At 40.8% G+C, this 25,064-nt stretch overlaps 3 protein-coding genes across 5 annotated transcripts; all 3 read left to right on the plus strand.

The window, feature by feature from the left end:
* Positions 1-843: 843 nt before the first annotated feature.
* Positions 844-2,182, plus strand: LOC115132766 (protein S100-A13-like). The gene is made up of 3 exons (XM_029665507.2): positions 844-951; positions 1,159-1,314; positions 1,870-2,182. The coding sequence occupies exons 1-3, from the start codon at positions 865-867 to the stop codon at positions 1,996-1,998; spliced, it is 372 nt and encodes a 123-aa protein (XP_029521367.1). The 5' UTR covers positions 844-864; the 3' UTR covers positions 1,999-2,182.
* A 1,219-nt stretch (positions 2,183-3,401) lies between these two features.
* Positions 3,402-13,268, plus strand: LOC115131788 (uncharacterized). The gene is made up of 3 exons (XM_029663773.2): positions 3,402-3,564; positions 8,415-8,549; positions 11,383-13,268. Exons 1-3 carry the CDS (start codon positions 3,562-3,564, stop codon positions 11,776-11,778), a joined length of 534 nt encoding a protein of 177 aa, XP_029519633.1. The 5' UTR covers positions 3,402-3,561; the 3' UTR covers positions 11,779-13,268.
* Positions 13,269-17,659: 4,391 nt separating this feature from the next.
* On the plus strand, positions 17,660-23,013 carry LOC115131789 (protein S100-A1-like). 3 transcript variants are annotated; one of them, XM_029663774.2, is made up of 4 exons: positions 17,660-17,837; positions 21,019-21,139; positions 21,408-21,561; positions 21,733-23,013. In XM_029663774.2, the coding sequence occupies exons 2-4, from the start codon at positions 21,054-21,056 to the stop codon at positions 21,937-21,939; spliced, it is 447 nt and encodes a 148-aa protein (XP_029519634.1). In that variant the 5' UTR covers positions 17,660-17,837; positions 21,019-21,053; the 3' UTR covers positions 21,940-23,013. The 3 variants fall into 3 exon arrangements, with proteins under 3 accessions (XP_029519634.1, XP_029519635.1, XP_029519636.1); XM_029663775.2 differs by having other exon boundaries at positions 17,668-17,837; positions 21,019-21,067; XM_029663776.2 differs by lacking the exon at positions 21,019-21,139 and having other exon boundaries at positions 17,671-17,837.
* The last annotated feature ends 2,051 nt before the right edge of the window (positions 23,014-25,064 follow it).

Below are 25,064 nucleotides of genomic sequence, written 5' to 3' on the forward strand. Positions count from 1 at the left end.
GTACTTTTTCCACCATTGTGGGTAGTAGTGGCCTATACAGGGAATAGGGTGCCGTTGGGGAGGTAACCTATGCGTGACTGAAGCAGTGAGTCTGTACCAGTCCTGATTAGATTAACTGATTAGTAAAGCTGTCAGTAATGATGGATGGTTCCTGTCCAACACTTTGAAGCTGTCATACCTAACATTCTACATCTCCCAAACAACTGGTCAAGCAGAAGCTTTTACTACTGGGCCTCCCCACTAGGCCTAGATACATAGTGAACAGGCCTCCCATTTTAAAACCCTGAGGAAACACCACCGCACACCTTTTCTCAGAGATGCATACACACACACACGTTCTCTCTCTCTCGTGTTCTCGCTCTCTCTCTCCGATATACATACATTTGTGTGCAGACTTACACTCCTGGATCACTATCATTTGATGATACAGCATTTTCTTCAAACCATTTTGTCATCAATGTAGGGTTTGAGAGATGTATGAATGCATCTATGCTGATTCAGTTTTGATTCAGGTTCCTGATTAAAATGAGCTGACAGAGATGTTATCCTAAGTCCACAACACTGCAAGGAAACCAACTGAAATAAATTGTCCTGTCAGCAATATTGCAGAAATTATTTGCTGACTTTTGATCAATTGTTTATAACATCAAAACTACAGAATAGTATTGAATTGGACTGTAGTAAACTCCCATCGTATCAATATATTTGTTTATGTCCAGCGGTATGTCAAATTTGTATGTACATTTGGGTCTGGGGGTGATTGTGTGCCTTCCAGAAGGTGTGATGGAAAATTAGAAAGCTAGATAAGAATGTCCTGATGGAAACTTGTTGGTTTTCCGCTGACGTCTGCATCATCAAGAGGGGATGGAGACAATAAAAGAGGGGAAGAAGGATTGGAAAGACAAGACAAGGTTTTCCATACCTGCTTGCAACCAGACCATACCTCATCAGGTGAGACAACATATGACTTGGTTTTCCTTTAATGCTGTTCTGTCTGTCTTCTCTCTGAATCTGATTTCAGATGATTTTCTGGTTTTTCATCATTTAGTTGCTGGCTTTATTTTAAAGTCTGCTTCAACAATGTATAAAAACTTTGTAATAACATTTATTGACAATTCATAAGCAGACTGGTTTCTTTCTCTTGTCATGTATTCGCAGTCAACTCCTTCATACAGACTCACTACAATGGAATCTGCCATCAATGTACTTGTCTCCCAGTTCAAGACCTTTGCTGGAAAGGATGGATCCTCAAACACCTTGAGCAAAGGGGAGTTCAGCAGCCTGGTGGCCTTTCAACTACCTACTTTTGTCAAGGTAATTCTGATTGAGTCCCAAATGGCACCCTATTTTATATGTAGTGCACTTCTTTAGACCGGAACCTTATGGGCCCTGGACAAAAGTAGTGCACTACACAGGGAATAGGGTACCATTTGGGACACAGAAGTAGTCCTCTTCAGCACCCACTTCATACTTGGCATCCATTTCGCAATAAATTATCTAGAGCCGTGAGTGAGTGGCTGAATGACGTGATATCAAGCATCATATACCTTAGTGATAGCAGGCCAAATCCTTTTCTGTACCACTTCTATTGCTCTCGGGAAAAAGGGTGCCATTTGGGATGTAAGTCACTGGTATTTGCTCTGTCATGCTCACCAGGTGTTATGGCATAAACCTCCTTCCATTTTATTCTGCAAAACAACACTTTGCAACCAAAGTTTGTGGAACTCAGACTCCGTGCCATTTGTTCTATAGTACTGTACTATTATTTACCATTAGATGGCAGAGTAGCCTTAACCATGCAGCTCAATGTTAACCCAGTCTGGGCCTGAATGGATCACTGTCCCCTTTCTCCTCTCTGATTGTCTGCAGAACGCCAGCGATCCAGCCGTGATCGAGCAGCTCATGGGCTCGTTGGACGAAAACAATGATGGGGAGCTGACATTTTTGGAGTTTTGGCAGCTGATTGGAAAACTTGCCAACAAGCAAGGGGGCTTTTAGCCAATAAAAAGACTTCATGGGAATCTGTTGGACTAGCATTGTGCATTAGGCTACTGTCCAATGAAATTATCCTGAATGTAGCTGTGTGGTAAACTTTTGATCTGAATTGACATGCACAATTCTTTAGTTGATTATTTTCTAAAGCAGGTGACTTTGAATAAAAGGATCCATTGTCTTAACTCGCCTTCTGTCTCCTATGGTTCACTGGCCTCAGAATATGACATATATTACTTAGGTGGAAGCCTAGAGGGGGGAAAATGGGCCTGTGTTAGAAATGCCGGGCTCAATCTCTGGTCCCAGTCTGGCTCTGTCCACCCCCCTCTTGTGCATTCTCTCATTTAGTGTGGCTGTATTACAACCTTGATTTAATAGCATAATTGGATCATAACCCTACACTGCTCCCACAACTACACCAGGTACAGCAAAACTATTCCATACAGGTTTATAATGCCTATACGCTGCCTTTCCAGGTGTTACACAGTGATGTAAATGCAGTCTACATCCCTGCTGCTATTTACAATCTTTGTGTCTCCATTACCAATATACGTTTTTCCTAGGTCAACAACAATACATTGGATAAAGGAGAGCTGCTTGGTGTCTGTACAAATACTACCTGTCCCTGTACTCTATTGTTTAATGAAGTTGTTTGTTTAGTGAAAGGTCAAAAATAGTGCACTATATGGGGAATAGGGTGCCATTTGGGACACATTCACTGCTATTTTCTCTGGCATGCTCACCTGCTGTGTTATAGCATACACTTCCCTCCATTTTATTCTGCTAAGCGATGCTTCACAAGTTAGGCATTTCCATTGCAATTTTGATACGGGGCAACTGTAGACTTTGTATCCTAATTAAACACAGCAAGGTGCCAGTGTGGGTGTGACTGATGACAAATGAGTGTGTCTACTCTGACAAACAATGACACACTGATACAGCATGAAACACTCCCTCAGGGCGTGTGTGTCGACATGCATTTTAGTGTTGTGGTCCTGGAGTGGTCTGGATATGCTCCTGAGGCAGTTGCCACTCCCATGAGCCTGGGTGTATGATGGGGGTAAAGATCACTACTGTCCAAACATACAGTAGGCTAACAGCTAGACTTGTGTTCATTTAATAAAATGCAGCTGGAAGTCAATGTTGGATACAAAAGGGTTCAAAGCAACTCAACACTCAAACCTCAATGTCTCCTCCTTCTATGAATTCGAATTATTGGCGTGGAACAATACAAATCACACATAATCTAAACTAGCACCACATACCAAAGATAATAGAATAAATGGGAATTAGGTTCCAAGGCTGTGATACACATTTCTGCCCCTCATAAAAAAAGTGTCTTATCTTTTCCACATTCCCCCTTTATTTTGTCGCACTCTCCCAGGTACACGCCCTTTGCCTTGTCAGGAAAAAAAGTTGAAGAAAAAACTAAATCACGGAAGAGATTATGCAGCGCTAGTTTGGCAAGTTTCTTTTGCGGTCTCAAAGCAGCGGAGATAGACGGAAAAGAAGGAAAACAAACACAAAGTTGGGCACATTTGATTTGTTCGCTTGTCCTGTAGGAAGTATATGGTGAGTTATACATTTTGTCCATATTTTATTGAAAAGGTTTTGTACTGTAAACTTGCTTAAATCATAACGCGTGTGCCACGTTTTAGATTCACCCTCGCAGGAACTTTCTACACGCTCTCATCGAGGGACAGTGCCAACGACGACGCTTTTAGAGACTCCAAGAAAGACTCGTTATTTTTTACGTTGCAAGTAGCGGATAACGTTTGAATTCAAAGGGGGAAAACGATTTAACTACGTTAGTGCATTATTTATCATAAACGCATAGCTATTCTTGATCAGTCATAGCGTGTGCTCACTCAAACAAAACATACCTGAGATAAGTGTGCCTCTTTTGTAAACGGATCGATCAGCTGTTATCTAGCCTACCGTGGGCCATATGAGCCTGTCTGGTTTGTACAACTGGCATAAAATGTATGGACTATCCGAAAGAACATATAACCTATGGGTAAACCTACACTGTAAAGGGGTTACCGTGATTTTGACAGTAGCTTACAGGCAGCTCGGTGGCAAGTACAATTCTGTTTGTCATATTACAGTACACCCACTAAAGTAATATAAAATAAACTCAAATATAATATCAAAGAAACCACTGCAATGACACAAAGTTTAAGAAAAAAAAGAGTAAACGCTCCCATAAATCGGAATCAACGAATAAATGAATTAATGGATGACTGAATGAAATTCATTGACGGGAAGGGTTTGTATTTTACTGTAATTACAAGAGATTGGTGCAAGCAGGTTGGCTGCTAGGTAAGGTGTTTACAAACATTACAGCATATTAATGAATATTTTGTGTTTTTAGCACTTGCACTTTCTAGAGGCCTTAGTTTAGGCTTGCGAACTGGCAGCAACTAAAGGGCAAAACAGATCAAAGGGACATGGCAAAATGCTTAACCGTTAAGGTTTAAGACTTGCTGCCACTTGAATCTGTCCCCTATACATTTTTAATTGATGGGGCATTATAACTACATATGAGTTAAATTGGTACAGCATTCCCACTCACTGGTGCAACAAATATAGCGTTTTACAAGGCATGCCTCAAAATATGTTAATGAGATAGAAACAACAATACCATGCACCCACTAATGGTCAAAAGGTTTTTTTTGTACTCCAAAAATATGGTACGGTACTGTATTCTGTGGGGTGGAATTGCAGTACCATAAGAAATACGGCAATTATTTCCCCACCCAGAACATTTTCCCACAATGCACCATAATTTACTGCATTAAAATGTTTCAGAGTATTATACTGTTGATAATACAAAATAAATCATTCGCATTGCGCCTTGCTCCCGAGTGGAGCAGTGGTCTAAGGCATTGCATCTCAGTGCTAGAGGAGTCCCATAGGGTGGCGCACAATTGGCCCAGCGTCGTACGGGTTAGGGTTTGTCCAGAGTAGGCCGTCATTGTAAATAACAATTTGTTCTTAACTGACTTGCCTAGTTAAATAAATAAAATAAATTATTGTCATAGTCTACATACGACAACCTATTTCCTAAAAGATCTACAATGATGATAAATGTCCAAAATTAAAACCTGTGTAAACAACCAGAGCTCAAGACACTCTTCAACTGGCTCAGAATTCTTATTCTTAGCTTGGTGCACCATTGATGTTCAGCAGTATTTTAGTAGACCTATGTGATAAGTTAGAGAGGCACTGCAAGCCTGTTCGGTGCAGTATATAACCACAATCTAACTGGTTCCTCTCTTAATATTTCATGCCACACGAGCGGTAGTATTGCCATTACTCAGAACACATACTGTATCACATTCACCCATTTGGAAACACAACACTCAATCTCCTTTGGGCTCTGGAGTGAAACGGGAAACCTCTGTCTATATTTAATTATTTGCTGAGTAGTTTGTTTGCCTTTTGCTCCAAATAATAGGGATTAGTTGGTGTGTGTCGGAACTGAGGCGGGGTCAGAGCTGTCCTTGTGACGTTGGCTAAATAATAGAAGCCCTGTGTTCATTAATCAGATTTAGGGAGTGGTGCGGCTCGACACATGCTGTCTGGCGACCGTTTGGAGATGAGGTCGACTGTCACTGACCCTGACCGTGAGAAGGCATAGCCAGGTTGCAGCCAGGCCACCAAGTAAATAATACATGTAAGGATAGGACAGAAATGGAAATGCAAGAATTGTGACTGTACCAACGCTGTACCAATTTAACTCATACGTGGATATATCAATTTATACAGTGCCTTCAGAAAGTATTCACACCCCTTGAATTTTTCCACATTTTGTTGTGTTCCAGCCTGGATTTAAAATGGATTCAATTGTGGAATTATTTTAGAACCTTTTTTTTATTCATTCAAAATTAAAAGCTGAAATGTCTTGATTCAATAAGTATTCAACCCTTTTGTTATGGCAAGCCTAATCAAGTTTTTTTTTTATTAACAAGTCACCGAAGTTGCAAGGACTCACTCTTGTGTGCAATAATAGTGTTTAACATGATTTTTTGAATGACTATCTCTGTACCCCACACATACAATTATCTGTAAGGTCCCTCAATCGAGCAGTGAATTTTAAACACATATTCAGCTCAGTTCATCTTTCAATCACCGACGTGGGTATATGCTCCTAAACCCCAATGAGGAGATGTGAGTGGCAGGACTTGCTGCCAGCATCCCGGACTCGCCTCTTCACTGTTGACATTGAGACGGGTGTTTTGCGGGTACTATTTAATGAAGCTGCCAGTTGAGGACTTGGCGTCTGTTTCTCAAACTAGACAAACTTGTCCTCTTGCTCAGTTGTGCCCCGGGACCTCCCACTCTTTCTATTCTGGCTAGAGACAGTTTGTGCTGTTCTGTGAAGGGAGTAGTACAACAGCGTTGAATGAGATCTTCAGTTTCTTGGCAATGTCTCGCATGGAATAGCCTTCATTTCTCAGAACAAGAACATTTCTCAGAATAAAGTTCTTTGTTTCTGGCCATTTTGAGCCTGTAATCGAACCCACAAATGTTGATGCTCCAGATACTCATCTAGCCAAAAGGCCAGTTTTATTGCTTCTTTAATAAGCGCAACATTTTTCAGCTGCGCTAACATAATTGCAAAAGGGTTTTCTAATGATCAATTACCCATTTAAAATGATACATTTGGATTAGCTAACACAACATGCCATTGGAACACAGGAGTGATGGTGGCCTCTGTACGCCAATGTAGATATTCCATAAAAAATCGGCCGTTTCCAGCTACAATAGTCATTTACAACATTAACAATGTCTACACTGTATTTCTGATCACTTTGATGTTATTTTAATGGACAAAAAATGTGTTTTTCTTTCAAAAACACGGACATTTCTAAGTGACCTCAAACTTTTGAACGGTAGTGTGTGTATGTGTGGTCAGCATGTTAGTAACACAACAAAATGGTTGAGCATTTTGCAACGTCCTTTTGGTCTGTTTTGCCCTGTAGTTGCTGTAGTTTGGAAGCCTTTGTTAAAGCCTCTAGAAGTGCAAGTATTATAAAACACCAAATATACAATAATATACTGTATTTGTTAACAAGTTACCCAGGAGCTAACCTGCTTGCATTAATCCCTTGTATTTACAGTAAAATACTGTGAAAAACAAACCCCTCAATGAATTGTATTAATGAATTCATATTTGTATTGATTCCGATTATGGTAGCATATACTTTTTTACACTATAATGCAGTGAATTTGACATATTGTACTCTGTATCATTACACTGGACTTGCTCTGATACTGTATTTGTATTTCAGTAGGTGTACTGTAATATGAAATACAAAATTTGACTTGCCACCTAGCTGCCTGTAAGCTACTGTCAAATTCACAGTAATCCCTTTACAGTGTATGCTTTTTCTTGGCGGACGTGTGTGTGTAGTTTGTGTGCTACATTTAAATACTAAAGTTGACAATCGAGTGAGATTGGTTCATTAAACGAGCAAACATCTCTCTCCACTGCTTTGGGGCAAACTAGTGTGGCCTGTACATTCTTATCCTGTTTAAGTGATCTCCTCTGACAGAAAGGAATGAGAATTCCTGTATGGATCTGTCACTCACTGGCATGCATTGTATTTTGTGCTCCGTGTGAGGGCCATCTTACACATACAGCTGTCTATTGTGATTAATAGGACACATCACGCATATCTCATTCAATCAGTCCAACGCTTACGGGCTATATTACATACATACCGGATTACTCACATATAAAGGCGCATACAGCACACACTAACACGCATGCACGCACACATACTAACATATTCACTATGTAAAATGTCTGTCCCTAAAAAAAAAATCATACTTTTTTTGTCACATGAGAGTGCATAAGGGTGTGAGGAGGCAACAGAGATAAAGCAAGACAGATAAAGAAAGAGAGAGAGACCTATAAAGAATGAGAGAGAGATAGATAGAAAGGTGGAGAGACAGATGGCAGGTAATCCCTGAGGTAATCTGAAACCTTGGACCAATAGTGGCTTCAGTAGATCAGATGACCAATCAAAAATCCGAACTTCCATTGCGCATCACCGCTTGTCTTTCAGTCAGACTCTCTCGCCCTCTTAGTTTATCGCACATCACCTGTCCATTGCGTACCTACCCTATTCTACCAAGGAGTTCCAGACTCAACACCTGAAACGACAAGCCTTTGTGTATCTCAAGGACATCCACCGTTTCTTTTTCCCACTGTGGTGTCCTATCTTTATCTCCTTAAAATAGATTGTTATGGAAATAATTTTGTAAAATGTGCTTTGCCTGTGTCACTCAATATCTCGTACCATCTTTGTTTTCTCTCTCTCATTCCTTCTTACCTGCTTCCTCTCCCCCCTTTCCCCCAATCACCCTGTTCATCCCTCTCTACAAAACCATACCCCTCTATCTCGGGGCAGAGAGAGACAGCAGTCATGGAGTCAGCCATTCAGACGGTAGTGGGTGTCTTCCTGAAATCAGCCAAAGGGAAGGAGAGTTTGGGAGGGAATGACTTCCAGAAGCTGGTGAAGAGCCAGCTCCACAACATCATGATGGTCAGTTAGACAGCAGCCTGCACACTCACCATGGTTATAAACCAGCTATAAACACTACACCTTTTTGAACTCTTTGATTGAGCTACAGGGCATTTGGAAAGTGTTCAGACCCCTTCCCTTTTTCCAAATGTTACGTTACAGCATTATTCTAAAATGTATTAAATATTTTTTTCCCCCTCATCAATCGACACACAATACCCCATAATGACAAACTGAAAACATTTTTTGTTGTTGTTTTTTTTGCAAATGTATTAAAATTAAAAAACAGAAATAACTTATTTACATACGTATTCAACCCTTTGCTATGAGACTCGAATTTGAGCTCAGGTGCATCCTGTTTCCATTGAACATCCTTGAGATGTTTCTACAACTTGATTGGAGTCCACCTGTTGTAAATTCAATTGATTGGACATGATTTAGAGAGGCACACACCTGTCTATATAAAGTCCCACAGTTGACGGTGTATGTCAGAGCAAAAACCAAGTCATGAGGTCGAAGGAATTGTCCGTAGAACCTTGAGACAGGATTGTGTCGAGGCACAGATCTGGGGAAGGGTGCACAAACATGTCTGCAGCATAGAAGGTCCTCAAGAACACAGTTAGCTATCATTATTCTTAAATAGAAGAAGTTTGGAACCACCAAGACTCTACCTAGAGCTGGCCAAATGGCCAGACTGAGCAATCAGGGGAGAAGGGCCTTGGTCAGGGAGGTGACCCAGAACCTAATGGTCACTCTGATAGAGCTCCAAAGTTCCTCTGTGGAGATGGGAGAACCTTCCAGAAGGACAACATTCTCTGCAGCACTTCATGGTAGAGTGGCAAGACAGAAGCCACTCCTCAGTAAAAGGCACATGACAGCCTGCTTGGAGTTTGCCAAAAGTCACCTAAAGGACTCAGACCATGAGAAACAAGATTCTCTGGTCTGATGACACCAAGATTGAACTCTTTAGCCTGAATGCCAAGCGTCACGTCTGGAGGACACCTGGCAGCATTCCTACGGTGAAGCGTGGTGGTGGCAGCATCATGCTGTGGGGATGTTTTTGTTGGGATGTTTTTCAGCGGCAGGGACTGGAGGACTAGTCAGAATTGAGGGAAAGATGAACGGAGCAAAGTACAGAGAGCTCCTTGATGAAAACCTGCTCCAGAGTGCTTAGGATCCCAGACTGGGGCGAAGGTTCACCTTCCAACAGGACAACGACCCTAAGCGCACAGACAAGACAACACAGGAGTTGCTTCGAGACAAGTCTCTGAATATCCTTGAGTGGCCCGGACTTGAACCCAATCGAACATCTCTGGAAAGACCTAAAAATAGCTGTGCAGCAACGCTCCCCATCCAACCTGACAGAGCTTGAGAGGATCTGCAGAGAAGAACGGGAGAAACTCCTTAAATACAGGGGTGCCAAGCTTGTACCGTCAAACCTAAGAAGGTTCAAGGCTGTAATTGCTGCCAAAGGTGCTACAACAAAGTACTGAGTAAAGGGATTGAATATTTATGTAAATGTAATATTTCAGGTTCTTTTTTTGATACATTTTACAAATAAATCTAAAACCTGTTTTTGCTTTGTCATTATGGGGTATTGTGTGTAGATTGATGAGTAAAAACAAAACAATTTAATCAATTTTAGAATAAGGCTGTAATGTAACAAAATGTAGAAAAAGTCCAGGGGGAATTATATTATTTTATACTAATTCAATTACTCAGAGAAAGATATTTTGTTTAATATTTTTGTATAAGTAATACAAACAAATCTAAAAAATGTAGGGGTTCAAATAATTGACACCCCTAAAGATTCTTAAAAATGAAGCAGTCAAAAGTTGAGTATTTGGTCCCATATTCCTAGCATGCAATGACTACATCAAGGGTGTGACTTGTTGGATGCATTTGCAGTTAGTTTTGGTTGTGTTTCAGATGATTTGTGTCCAAATTTATTATAAGTAATGTATTGTGTCATTTTGGAGTCACGTTTATTATAAATAAGAACAGAATACGTTTCTAAACACTTCTGCATTAATGTGGATGCTTCCATGATTACGGATCATCCTGAATGAATGATAATGATACGTGAGAAAGTTACAGAGGGTCAAAGATCATACCCCAAAGAAATGCTAACCTCTCACCATTAATAAATAAGAGGGAAGGTTAGCATGGTTAGGGGTGACAATTTTGACCCCTACCTTTTTTGAGAGAAAAAAGTATTAATTGTTAACAAAATCTCTTTCTCTGAGCAATTTAATTAGTATAAAATAATATAATTTCCCTTTTTTTTAAGCGTTCAATTATAGCTCAGTATTTGAATTTGTTATTTTATATATTATTGCTCATATTTATCAAGGGTGTCAATACATTTGGACGCCACTGTACATATACAGGTTGGAGCAGGGAGCTGTCATACTGGGTGCCCTGTAGCAGTTGTGGGAGGTTAAGTACCCTGCTCAAGGGCACAACAGCAGGCAACAGTGTCTAGGATTTAATACCAGTAACCCTTCGGTTGCCAGCTCACTTCCCACCAGATTTTTCCCGTCAGACCTGGGATACAATCTGGCAACCCTCCGGTTGCTGGCTTATTTCTCTAACCGCTATGCTGCCTGCTGCACTAGTAAGATATCTATGGTATGTATGAAATAGGAGACACTACAGACTAACATAAAATAGGGTGTGTTGCACCAACATGGATTAACTCTTAAACTTGGTTAAATCAAGGTCTATCTATTAATCCGGCTGCACAAACAGTACTGCATTTTGTGATGTAAGGGGTCAGTTACTACAGAGGTCACCTCTGCTGGCGTCACCCTTGAGTCACGTCTGCCCGTCTCTGTATCTACTCTGTACCCAGGACACTGACAGCTCCGAGGCGGTGAAGAAAATGCAACAGGGCCTGGACGCTAACCAGGACGGTAAAGTCAACTTCGAGGAGTACATGAAGCTGGTGGGCTACCTAGCAACCTCCCTGAGCGTGCAATGCACCGCTGCCGTGGACACGCCAGCTGAGAGTGCGGCCGCCACAACAGAGACCAAGAATGCACCAGCACCAGCAGCAACAGAGGTAAAGGAAGAGAAGGCAGAAGCCGAGGCACAGCCAGAGGAGGCACAGGCTGAGCCAGAGACAGCCACAACTGTAGAGGCACCAGCAGAGGCAGTCGTAGAGGCAGAAAAGGTGGAAGAGGCGAAAAAGGTGGAGGAGCCAGCACCAGCAGCAACCGAGGAGGAGAAGACAAAGGAGGCCTCATAGGAGTTTACCACTGGTCCAGTCCGGACATTACAATACACACCAACACCAAACTGATAGACACCTCACTACCCTAATACAAACTACAGTACACTATGCAACCCACCCTTCAAACAGGAGTGCTAATACCATAATAATAATAATAATAATACCATGCAGTACAGTATATGTTGCAACACCACAATAGCACATACATGTTCATACACATACATAAACCCAGTATTTGGTACTAAAATAAACTACACTACAATTACTTACATTGCAGCCGTACATGCCATTATGTTGATATACTTCCCCCTATATAGCACACTATACTTTATTATATGTATATATCATTCATTCTGCCATTCATTGATGTGAAATTGACACATTTACACACCTGTAGAGCTGATTAATCTTGATATACACTGACACACATGCAATACTAAATGTTTTTATATTTGCATTCCTTCTTTCTCCCTTTGCTCATCTACAATGACGCAATGCAACACTATACTACAGTACATTCCACAATGTACAGTCAAGTCAGGCCATCTCAAGTTGTTCTTGACATTTGCTACACATCAAATTCTCCAGTCCAGTGTCTATACAGATCCACACTTTTCAGTGTTAAATTAACACACTGCTCAGTGTAAAGCCTTATTTGCATATTTCCCAGAAGGCCTTGCCTTTCGTGTGAAGTTTAGAGTTTACCACCCATGACTGTATTTGTTAGTGACAGAGACATGGTTGTTGCATTCATCCATTTTCAGCCCTGTGGCCTCCACCAAGTGAATACACAAGGGAATACATTATCATACAGTTTTTATTATGTAACACATTATATCATGTATTTCTTAAGTCCTTTTACCATTAAACAGTGACCTGAAACTCATTCTTTACAGGCCACATCAGGCCTGCAAGTCACATTAGGCTGGCTTGCAAAGCGACGTGTAATTTCTATTGGAATCGAGCCAGAGTGTAGATATAAAACATTTAGAATTTTTAATGACACTCATCCTGCATTCAGAACAACTACTTGGTTGAGAAGATTAACATATAAGGCCACCTTAACCATGTTAACTGGAACAACCATTTCAGTAATGGTGCGGAAGTCCAAGTACCAGATTGGATTAGTTTAGAAAAATGTATGTTAGTTATATTTGAGAAGAATAAGATTAATGAATGTACATGCAAATACATAGATATTGAAACAATTCTAAAAAATATGCCTGCAGTAGAGCATGCTGGGAAATATGATAATGATGGGTGTGGTTTTGGTTTAACACTGGTTATTAACACCAACACTGGGATTCTTTTACACCAATGAGTGTTAATTTAACAATTACAGAGAGAATTTAACACAACTTAACATTAGAAATGTTACATTGACCAATTTGCTTTGCAAAAGATTGTCTAAGTGCTCTCTCTCTCTTTTCTTCCCTTGCAACTCTGTCATTGATATTAAGCTCTGACATGGCATGACATGACAATAAACAAATTGTGTTCCTAGGGTTCTTAGTTCAGACTAGTCTCTCTCTGTCTTTGTTTCGTCAATCTCATTTCCTGGAAAATCCAGGCAGGGCAGCATCTGGAGTTTATGGACTCCTCTCCACTACTAGCTAGCCAATAGCCATAGAAGATCAGGTGTGGTGTGTCCTAATATTGGCCTTCTAGTAAATAATTGAGGGCCCAGGATGGAATCAACACCAGGGAGCCCAAAATAGCCCTTAAGCAGCAGGCCGCTGACCCGGGGAGGCCACTAGGGGCCCTTGATATGGGTCGCGAGCCGTTTCTCCATGCAACCCAATCCACCAGAACCAAGAGGAAAGGAAAACGAAACAGACACCCAAACTTGAAGAAAAGTGGCTCTTATAGCCTGAAACGTTACACCTGATGTGAAAAGTCACAACAGAAACTTGACCCTTGTATAGGTAATGTGTTGGTATTGTTTCTACACTATTAGAAAATAAGTTCCTCTCTAGAACCAAAAAGCGTTCTTCCGCTGTCCCCACATGAGAACCCTTTGAAGAACTATTTTTTGGTTACATGTAGAACCCTTTCCACAGAGAGCCAAAATGGTTTTGATCTGGAACCAAAAAGGATTATCCTATGGGGACAGCTGAAGAACCCTTTTTTCAAGTGTATTTTTTAGTTGTTTTCCTCCTAGTTCCGTTACCATCAGGTTTGCTGGGTTACCTGGTCACACCCCTGTTCTCTGTGTTGAGAGACCCTGTTTGACCTGAAATTACATCCCAGTGCTTAAAACCATTGACTTAACCATAGTGGGCACACCCTTGGACAAAACCAACACAAGAGTTTATTTTATTTTACCTTTATTTAACTAGGCAAGTCAGTTAAGAACAAATTCTTATTTTCAATGACGGCCTAGGAACAGTGGGTTAACTGCCTGTTCAGGGGCAGAACGACAGATTTGTACCTTGTCAGCTCGGGGGTTTGAACTTGCAACCTTCCGGTTACTAGTCCAACGCTCTAACCACTAGGCTACTTGATTACTGATAGCTATCTGTGACTAATCTGAATTTCCTGAGTTGCAATGAATTTGCCAGACTTCAAATACTATTTTAAATCTTTTAAATGCTGGGAGTGTTTGCTTTAGCCCTCCTAGAGTGCCAGGTGGGCGGGGTTTGACGTTTTTGGACTATTCTATTGGTCCATTACACCAGGCAACCTTGGCAATTTATTTCAAATAGTATTTTAACCCAGGTCTGTAAACTGATTTAATCCTTAAACCAGTAGTGTTACAGAGAGTATATTATACTCTTTTTAGCAAGTATAGTACCAGTCAAAAGTTTGGACACACCTACTCATTCAAGGGTTTTTCTACATTGTAGAATAATGGTGAAGACATCAAAACTATGAAATAACACATATGGATTCATGTAGTAAACAAAAAAGTGTTAAACAAATCAAAATATATTTCATATTTGACATTCTTCAAAGTAGCCACCCTTTGCCTTGACAGCTTTGCACACTCTTGGCATTCTCTCAACCAGCTTCATGAGGTAGTCACCTGGAATGCATTTCAATTAACAGGTGTGCCTTGTTAAACGTTCATTTGTGGAATTGATGTCCTTAATGCGTTTGAGCCAATCAGTTTTGTTGTGACATGTTTCTTCAAGTGCAGTCGCAAAACCATCAAGCGCTATGATGAAACTGGCTCTCATGAGGACTGCCACAGGAAAGGAAGACCCAGAGTTACCTCTGCTGCAGAGGATAAGTTCATTAGAGTTACCAGCCTCAGAATTTGCAGCCCAAAAAAATGCTTCACAGAGTTCAAGTAACAGACACATCTCAACATCAACTATTCAGATGTCGAATTGCTGTAAAGAAACCACTACTAAAGGACACCAATAATAAGAAGAGACTTGCTTGGGCCAAGAAACTTGAGCAATGGACAATAGACCGGTGGAAATCTATCCTTTGGTCTAATGAGTCCAAATTTGATATTTTTGGTTTCAACCGCTGTGTCTTTGTGAGACGCAGAGTAGGTGAACAGATTATTTCCACATGTGTGGTTCCCCCCATGAAGCATGGAGGAGGAGGTGTGATGGTGTGGGGGTGCTTTGTTGGTGACACTGTCAGTGATTTATTTAGAATTCAAGTCACACTTAACCAGCATGGCTACCACAGCATTCTGCAGCGATACGTTATCCCATCTGGTTTGCGCTTAGTGGGACTATCATTTGTTTTTTAACAGGATAATGACCGAACACACCTCCAGACTGTGTAAGGGCTATTTGACCAGGAAGGAGAGTGATGGAGTACTGCATCAGATGACGTGGCCTCCACAAATCATCTTGACCTCAACCCAATTGAGACCGTTTGGGATGAGTTGGACAGAGTATATGAGCATATGTGGGAACTCTTTCAAGGGAACTCTTTCAAGACTGTTGGAAAAGCATTCCAGGTAAAGACTGTTGGAAAAGCATTCCAGGTACTTTGAAGAATCTAAAATCAAATATATTTAGATTTGTTTAACACTTTTTTGGTGTTATTTCATATTTTTGATGTCTTCACTATTATTCTACAATGTAGAAAATAGTAAAAATCAAGAAAACCATTGAATGAGTAGGTACAGTATGTCCTGAATTGGACCACTAACACGTTTTGTAAGCCTTAAAATGACTCTCCAGTGAAATCTCACTTTTAAAAGCTCATATTCTGTTAACTCATACCCAAATAATGTTGTTGACTCGTCCTATATTCGTTTTGTGGCCAAAGCATAAATTATTATTAGAGGCCAAAGTATTAGAGGCTATACATTTCCTAATTTAACGTGATGTCAAGTTGGCTTAATTGCTGAGCTGGCCAATCAGCTTCATCTGCCTGACTAAATTTCTTGGAAGGAAAACTTTTTCATTCATATTGTAATTAATTATAGGTCATATTTAACAGAAATCTGGAAACCCTGTACAGTTACTTTAATGGAATGCAGGGGTTGTACTGTACAGCCCAACACTCAGGTTATTTACACCCTAGTAAATATTTGTCGGATAGATACAGACAATTCGTTTATTGTAGTTTAATGTTTTTTTAAATGGTTCCTCATGCAATCATGGGAAAAATCTCATGTTGCATCATGCATGAAACCACATTGCACCAACGACCGAGACATGGAGATATACAGTATAAATGCTTTTTAATTATGACAGGTTGAGCTTCAAATCCTTCAGTGAAAAACAGAGGATGTCCAATCTACTTAATAAGAATGACATGTAAATCAAAATGTCGCACCTTGACACTTGTAAAAAGTCTTCCCTTTACTTATCCAAGCATTTTACTACACTCTTGCTCTTCTCTTGCTATGCTGCATTGCTTGCATGATTCATTTAAACTAAGGAAAGCAAATGCTCATCTGGCATTCTTTACACATCCGAAGCATGCTTTTTTTCTTCAACTTAACCTAGTTAAAGAGCATATTTTGTACTGTAATATTATTTTCTGAGGAAACCAGTGTATTTTACAGTAATGCACAACAGTAATGCACAACGACATTACTTTCCTATCTCGACTATGTGAAAAACCATGCCACTCACTAGCAGTTAGCAACATGCTAACATCTCCTGCTAATGCTACAGAATGTACATAGGCCTCATCCACTAGCACAGTGTACTGTATGCATGAGCTAGCTGTGTACCCTCCTGCAGTTCCCCACAGTCTAAACATCGACACTATGCACACCTGTGTTAGAATTGTGTCCACTCAAGGATGATGAAACTATGACACTCTGTACCTAAATGCAGGTAGGCTGACACTATAGCTTGATAGACAATGTGACCTATCACACTGTGCCCTACCCCAGTGTATTTTAAGAACTCTGCTATGTACCAGGGTTGGATTCCATTCCAACTCAGCCAATTCAGTAGATTAATTGAAAAATCCTCACCAAAAATAAACAGCAATTTTGTGAATTGGCTTATTAACATCAAATTGACCCCAAATCTGATTTGTACAGGATACACAGATGCACATTTTATTTTCCGTTTCCAGGTCTCTTTTCCAGTGGTATACTGTACTAAATAGACATACGTAGTGTTTACAGGTAGACCACCCACCACATGACATGCTGTTGCACACAAGCTCTATCACAGAGCCACTGCCATGCTCACCAAAAGCCATAATAAATTAACCACTATGCCAATCTTACACTTTCACAACCAATGCTGTATCATTTTCGCTAAACTATGCTAATAGTATTTACAGTATGTTAACCACTGTAACGGCCCATAATAAAATAAAATACTTTGACGCAAGCCTGTTGTCTGATCTGTCCTGATGCTACTGTTGCGTGCTGAGGTCAAGCACTCTGTCTGTATGTGTGAGCACCTGAGAAGAAAGGGAGGGAAGGGATGGGGGAGAGGAAAGAGTGAGAGAGAAATAGAAGCAGCTATGGTGGTACGTAGGTGGGTAGGTGGGAGAAGGGAAGAAGAAGGACGAGGGGACAGGTGATATTTAAGCCGCTGTCCACTCTCTCCTCATCTTTCCTTGGCTCTCTCTCTCATCTCTCTCTCTCCCTCCCTCTTCACCAAAGACAAAGGAGGCCCTCCATCAGCACTAAGGTAAGATTGACAGTTTAGAGGAAAGTTGTGCCCTTCTCCTTATTTCTTCTCTGTAACTGATAACTGTTTTCTGGGATCAGCTTTACCCATGTTTTTATATATGTGCCTTATTGCGAATAGTGAAACACTTTTTCACAGTGAGATACCCAGGCGAGCACCTTGGTATCCAGAGCAATAAAACTTATGGGCCGATAATTTGAGCCCATCACCTCAAACTACAATTGGTTTGCCTGTTGTAAAAGAGGTTTAAAACGTTTAAGTTGGACAGACCAAAACCTGTGAAGAAAATATTTTTTTCTATATAATGCTCAGAAAGTCAGTTAACTTGTTCCATCAATGCTAATATATGAAATATCTTAATTTTAAGACAATCTATGTAATATAATACAAAAATCCCCATCGAAATCCGTCCGTTTTTTTTGCATGGGCTGCGTCTCAATCTATCACATCCGTCTTTGTCAGCCTTCTTCACCTGTGGTGTTTAGACCATCAGACTTCCCGAAAATCGGTCTTCTCACGAAAACGTCTGTAGAGTCCGAAACGGTTTGGCCTACAAACTAATACCACTCTATGGAAAGTTAAGACTCTCACAAACACGATGGTGTTCTCCGTTTTGCTCTACGAGTGTCATGGGACTGGTCTAAAAGTAACTCCATACTGGTTTAAAAAATGGATGGCAGTATGGAGGTAGTTTTGTGCCAACAACAAAAAGAAGTTAAATATGTTTCCAAAAAACAAAAGCTTACCTCCATCTCCTAGTTAATAGGACAGACACCTCAAAACCTTCTTCCTTATGATATTTGTTTGACTGTTTTGCCATTTATGAACGTGTTATTCAATGTGTTTCTATGGGCTATACTACTATATACTACTAAAGGACAATATTTTCTATATTTTTCAAATCATTTGTAAAAAATGTTTTTATACCACCCAGAATTCAAAATCAAATAGCTAAATGATCCATGGTGTAACCATCTTAAAACAATTCCATATGTTATCTTAGGACAGAGGTCTCCAACAGGTCGATCGCAAGCTACCAGTATCTCGCAGGCCACCTATGAGTTGCTCGCCAAACAATTCTGAAAGTACATGCAATTTTCACGTTCCACCCAAACTGTCATAAACAACTCACACAAGTATCAGACACCGCAAGCTCCAGGCTACTATCTAATCAAAGCAACATTGACATTATCCCATCCCTGGTTAGCCACTATTGGCTTAAAAAGCTACACCAAACACAATATCTGGCAATTAATTTCCAGCAATATTGCCCCTGTCTGTCTGTGTGGTGCGCACGTTTGTCTATCAGTGTGTGGCCAGTTGATGTGATAACCATCTTGTGGGTTGACGTAAATACTTTCCCCAAAACCTTCTCTATTAAATGTTAACTGCAAAGTAGGCTTACCTTACAGATGTATATCAGGAGGAAGTATATCATTTGTATATATTATTTGCAAACTTTGCCATGAAATGAGCAGCAGCAGTACAGAACCATCACTAGACCGGCACATTAGATGGCACATTCCTCACTTGCTAGACACTCAATCACTTGCTAGACACTCAATCACTTGCTAGACACTCAATCACTTGCTAGACACTCAATCACTTGCTAGACACTCAATCACTTGCTTGACACTCAATTAAAGGGCCAGATAGTTTTTTTTCTCTCGAGATCAAAACAAAAAATGGACTTCTGATGTGATTTAAACATTGACATGGACTCAATTTCATTGTTTCATTTTTGAACAATTGTAATTTTAAGAGTGATCATCTTAAGTGATAATGCCCGAGAAGCTGATGTTTGGAGGGTATATTGGCACGGGTCATCTCGGGCCGGCAAACCATGCCAATATATCGTCCAAACACCAGCTTCAAGGGCATTATCACTTTTATACAACGAGTTACCAACATATTCAAATAATGATTGACATATTTTAATTAAAAACGTTATTTGGATGAATTTATTCATACTATGTCATCCTTCCACAAGATTTAGTCCCGACCCAAATCTGGGGTTGCAACCCAAGCCGGCTGGTCGTTTGTTCTATTGGTTCTGTTGGCAGAGACGTGACCCAGTCGTTCGTTCTAAATGTTCCATTGCTATACTGGCTGGCAACGTTCTTATCCCTTGCTTGCTAGCTAGCCAACTACGGCTAACTTACAGTCACGTCAAACGTCAAAAAGAATAACAGTAGCTGCATTTGCATTTGTTTAAGCTGTTTTCCAGTGACTTTTATTTGGATGCATCCGTACACAATGAGCTAATGAGGCGCGATTTCGCCTGGCATAGAAAATGTGCTCACTCGTCAGAAGTGACACTGTTGTTCAGAGGAGCTAACCAACAACACAGCCAACACAATCACTTCAAATTGAATCTGGAAAGACTGCAAACTAGCTGCACTTCATTTAATTTGACCTTTTTTCAATTGACATTTCTTTGTATATATATCCATAAAAATGATACCAGCTGATTCATGATTTAGACTGGCTGAGAAAAGCTGCCTGCCTGTCTGTCTGTCTCAACCCAACCCCCGACCCCCACACGTTCATTACTAGGGGACAGTCGGAGAGACAGAAGGCAAGGTTTATACAAATCTACGCTTTTAGAATAAACTAGATGTTATTCTAAAAGAAATGTGAGATGATGTCTAGAAACTTTTTATAGTGGAGATCAAGGTTATAAATTGCCTGGCTGGGCTGATGAGACAGTGGATTGCACAGTCAGATGGAACATATAGACATTTTAACATCATAGATTTAGCCGGTGGTAACTTGTAGAATAGACACCCGCTGGAATGCCCTTTAAACCAATCAGCATTCGGGATTAGACCCACCCATTGTGTAACGTCTGTCAATGAGACAGATGAGCCCTATGACAGAAACATTTTATAACCAGACTTTTTAAAATCTATTCTTCAGTTATTTGATTAAATTGAATTCCTTAGTAGATTATTTAGTCCATCTCACATTAAAATGATATTGAGCAGTTCTGTATTATTGATCACACAGTCAACATCTGCAAAGGAATATTTTTCAGAGTTTGGAATGACTAGAGACAGATTGTTGTGCGTGTGTGTGTGCCTCGGGTTACCAGATCACCTGGCCTGAGTTCCTGATTGCTGCTTACAAGTCTGTCAACTGAGAGAGATTAAATTACCTATCTGTGTCTGTGTGTGCACAGTCTCTCCAACGAAACCAACTCAAGAAGGTTCCAAGATGCCGGACACAATGTGTGTAAGACTGTTGCTTTTAAAAAGCTGTCTCTTCATCTATCATCCATCACATCTTTCACGTCAAACCAAGTAAGGTTACAAAACACCACAGTATGGCCACAGTATGTCGAGAAGGAATAGCTCATTTGTAGCCTGCAATTTAACCTCCCAATATAGTAGCCTAGGCTTAGAATTAGGTCATCTCTTTCTCTAGTTTGCTGACCTTCTTCCATCCAGCGTGTATATTTCACTCTGTCTTGGTGGAGGCTTCACACCCATGTCCGTCATGTGACCGCACATGCGGTTTGGATGGAGCGTGCATCCTGTCATAGTTTCTGACCTCTGCCCTTCCCTCCAGTATGTCCAAAGAACCGTCTTCCAACCTGGAGAACGCAATGCAGATGCTGATCAAAACCTTCCACAAGTACTCGGGGAAGGAGGGGGACAAGTACACTCTGAGCCGTGGAGAGCTGAGAGAGCTGTTAACAGAGGAGCTGGGGAGTTACCTAGGGGTAAGAGGAGTGTACAAGCTGAGAGAGAGACACACACACAGACACGCAAACATACACAAACACTCACTCACAGGCAAAGAAAATACATGTACTGACAAGAATACACACAATTCTTTAACCCCTCTCCCTCCCTCTCCCCCTGTCCCTCTTCCTCTCCCTCTTCTCATCCAGAATGCCCGGGATGGAGAAGGGGTTGAGAAGGTGATGAACGACCTGGACGCCAACAGTGACGGTGAGGTGGACTTCACAGAGTTCATCATCCTCATGGGAGCCCTGACGGTGGCCTGCAACGACTTCTTCATGGAATATAAGCCCGAGAAACTCGTCCACACGCCCTTCAAAACAAAGGAGGCAGCGATAGAGGAGATTAAAGAGTGAAGGAAAGATGGGAGGAGGGACTGGGAGGAGGGAAGGGGGAGGTGGAGGTGGAGGTGAAGGGTGCAATGAACTGTAGAGCAATAGTGAAAGGGTATAATTTATGGTTGTATGATCATCTTGTGCAATTTATAAACAGTGCAACTGCAATGTGTGAAAAGAGGCTGAGGGAACGTCACTGTGTTAAAGGAAGTAAAGTTTCGCTGATGGACACAGGAAAAGCAGTATTTCCCTCTGCAACTATCCAAATACTTTTCATACCACAGTTAGGTCACAGGTACGGAGCCAGTTACTCTGTGTCCTCAAATCCATGAATGGCACTGTATACTGCAGGGGTCAGCAACAGGCTCCCCGGCGGGCCAAAATCAGCACGCAAATTATTTTATTGGGCCCCCCCAAAGTTTTTAGTGGATTTTTATTTTATTTATTTTTTGGTAATAAAAGAAGACTGTAAAATCACCAGGAATTTAGGAAAAAAAATGTGTTTAAATTAGAAAATCTGTTCCCAATTATTCCCATTAAAACATGTGATATGTGATCAATGTAATCAGTGACTGTTATTTTCAAATAATTATTTTTGGGGGCCTAATTTGCAGTGTACAAATTATCCTAATTATGTTACGGCCCGCAGATCACCCTCTCAGACAAAAATCAGCAGCGACTGAATCTGATTGCCTTCCCCTGGTATTACACAGTAGCATGTGTGTGTTCAGTTGTGTTCCCTATACAGCCTCAAATTCCAATTCAACTGTGCTTTGGTTATATCTTCAGGATAGATTTCATTGAAAATGTTCATATTTTCAGTGGATGTCATTGTAACACACTATCAACAATGGAGTGAGATCGGGCCTGAAGCACAACAGGGTGATACTCTGAGTCTCATGAACATAAAGATTACATACCATAGATGTAGATATTATATGTATAGATGTATAGATATAACCTATTCAATCAATATTTCTGATACTTATTATGTATTCAGTGTTAAACATTTTAATATCATTAACCTTTTTCTTTGCACATATTTTGTAATTACCCATGTGTTATTCTAAATATTAAACATAACATTTAACCAGCTATCAATCAACATTGCCTGGTCTTTTCTGTGTCAAAACTGTGAACCTTCCTAGCCCGATAGTGATACACACCAACTAAGTTTGAAATGGTTGATGGATTTGGGTTAACTACAAATCAGATGTAAGCCTTCAATAAACCAGGGCTGTAGAGTGTAAATGGACATCATAGAATACAAGAAAGCAAGAGGTTAAGTGTGTAAGATGATCCACAGAATGGAGAGAGTGGGTCAGCACTGCAGTATATACACAGTAAGGGAGATTGGTTGTCACACTTCTACCTGCAAATAGCAGTTGTGCTGCTCCTGGCTCATCCTCAGGTGAGGTCCCCTCTTCATTAGCTGTTTCCGCGCTGCTTACTACACCTTCTGAATACTATCGTGTTGATCATGCACGATCTGAGCCAGGTTGGCTTAAGGCGGTTACAAACCCCACTCTGTGCGTGCATGCACTTGAGTGGAGACATTTTTGGGGGAACAGCGGACACTTTTTTCGTTGCATTCCCCAGAGAGGAAGTCTGCCTTGTGTAGTGTATATCCACTAGAGGGCTTGGGGAAGTAAGACAGATAGTGAGACAAAGTAAGAGTAGCTCTAAGTAAGAGTAGCTTACTTAGCAAAAGGGGCCAAGACACTTTTTTTGACTCTAGCTAGTGATGACATTTGAACTTCTGATCCGGTGTTCTGCCTGTTTACACATACTAACCAGCTACATGTCAGCCTAGTCAGGTGTCATGCACTTTACGACACTACTTTTTATCCACAGAAGTAGAAGTAAACATGCCATTTTTTAAATTGCAATTGCTGCAAAATGAGCAGAAATCTGTAGAGATTTTGTGGATCATTGGAATTCTCAGTTCTGTGCAGGAGCTGCCGATGGAAAACATTTTTGGATCTGAGCTCTGGCCAACTCGGGCAGCAAGTACTAAAACTACAAGGCCTTTTTCGCAATGGTCCTGATGGCAGTCTGCGATGCAAGGTACAGCTTCAGCATCTCCCTCCCTCCCGATATGGTCTTGAGGGAGATGAGGGAATCTTCTTGCGAAGCAAGTTCGGCTCCTAACTCATTTCAGGCCAGCTGCCGCTACCACGGCCAGAGGGCTTGACGGAGACCCAAACACCATGCCCATATGTCTTTGTCGGAGGCATTCCCTCTGAGGGGAAACCGGATGCGACTATATCCAGGTAAGATACTCTAAATACATTTGAAGTTGTAAGTTTACATGCACCGCAGCCAAATACATTTAAACTCAGTTTTTCACAATTCATGACATTTATGTATGTAAAAATTCCCTGTTTTAGGTCAGTTAGGATCACCACTTTATTTTAAGAATGTGAAATGTCAGAATAATAATAGAGAGTATGATATATTTCAGCTTTTATATATTTCATCACATTCCCAGTGGGTCAGACGTTTACATACACTCAATTAGTATTTGGGGGCATTGCCTTTAAAATGTTTCACTTGGGTCAAACATTTTTGAGTAGCCTTCCATAAGCGTCCCACGATAAATTGGGTGAATTATGGCCCATTCCTCCTGACAGAGCTGGTGTAACTGAGTCAGGTTTGTAGGTCTCCTTGCTCGCACATGCTTTTTCAGTTCTGACCACACATTTTCTATTGGGTTGAGGTCAGGGCTTTGTGATGGCCACTCCAATACCTTGACTTTGTTGTCCTTAAGCCATTTTGCCACAACTTTGGAAGTATGCTTGGGGTCATTGTCCATTTGGAAGACCCATTTGCGACCAAGCTTAACTTCCTGACTGATGTCTTGAGATGTTGCTTCAATATATCCACATAATCTTCCTGCCTCATGATGTCATCTATTTTGTGAAGTGCACCAGTCCCTCCTGCAGCAAAGCACACCCACAACATGATGCTGCCACGGTTGGGAAGGTGTTCTTTGGCTTGCAAGCATCCCCCTTTTCCCTCCAAACATAAATATGGTCATTATGGCCAAACAGTTCTATTTTTGTTTCATCAGACCAGAGGACATTTCTCCAAAAAGTACGATCTTTGTCCCCATGTGCAGTTACAAACAGTAGTCTGGCTTTTTT

Source organism: Oncorhynchus nerka, linkage group LG7 (genome assembly GCF_034236695.1).
Source record: "Oncorhynchus nerka isolate Pitt River linkage group LG7, Oner_Uvic_2.0, whole genome shotgun sequence".
Lineage (NCBI taxonomy): Eukaryota > Metazoa > Chordata > Actinopteri > Salmoniformes > Salmonidae > Oncorhynchus > Oncorhynchus nerka.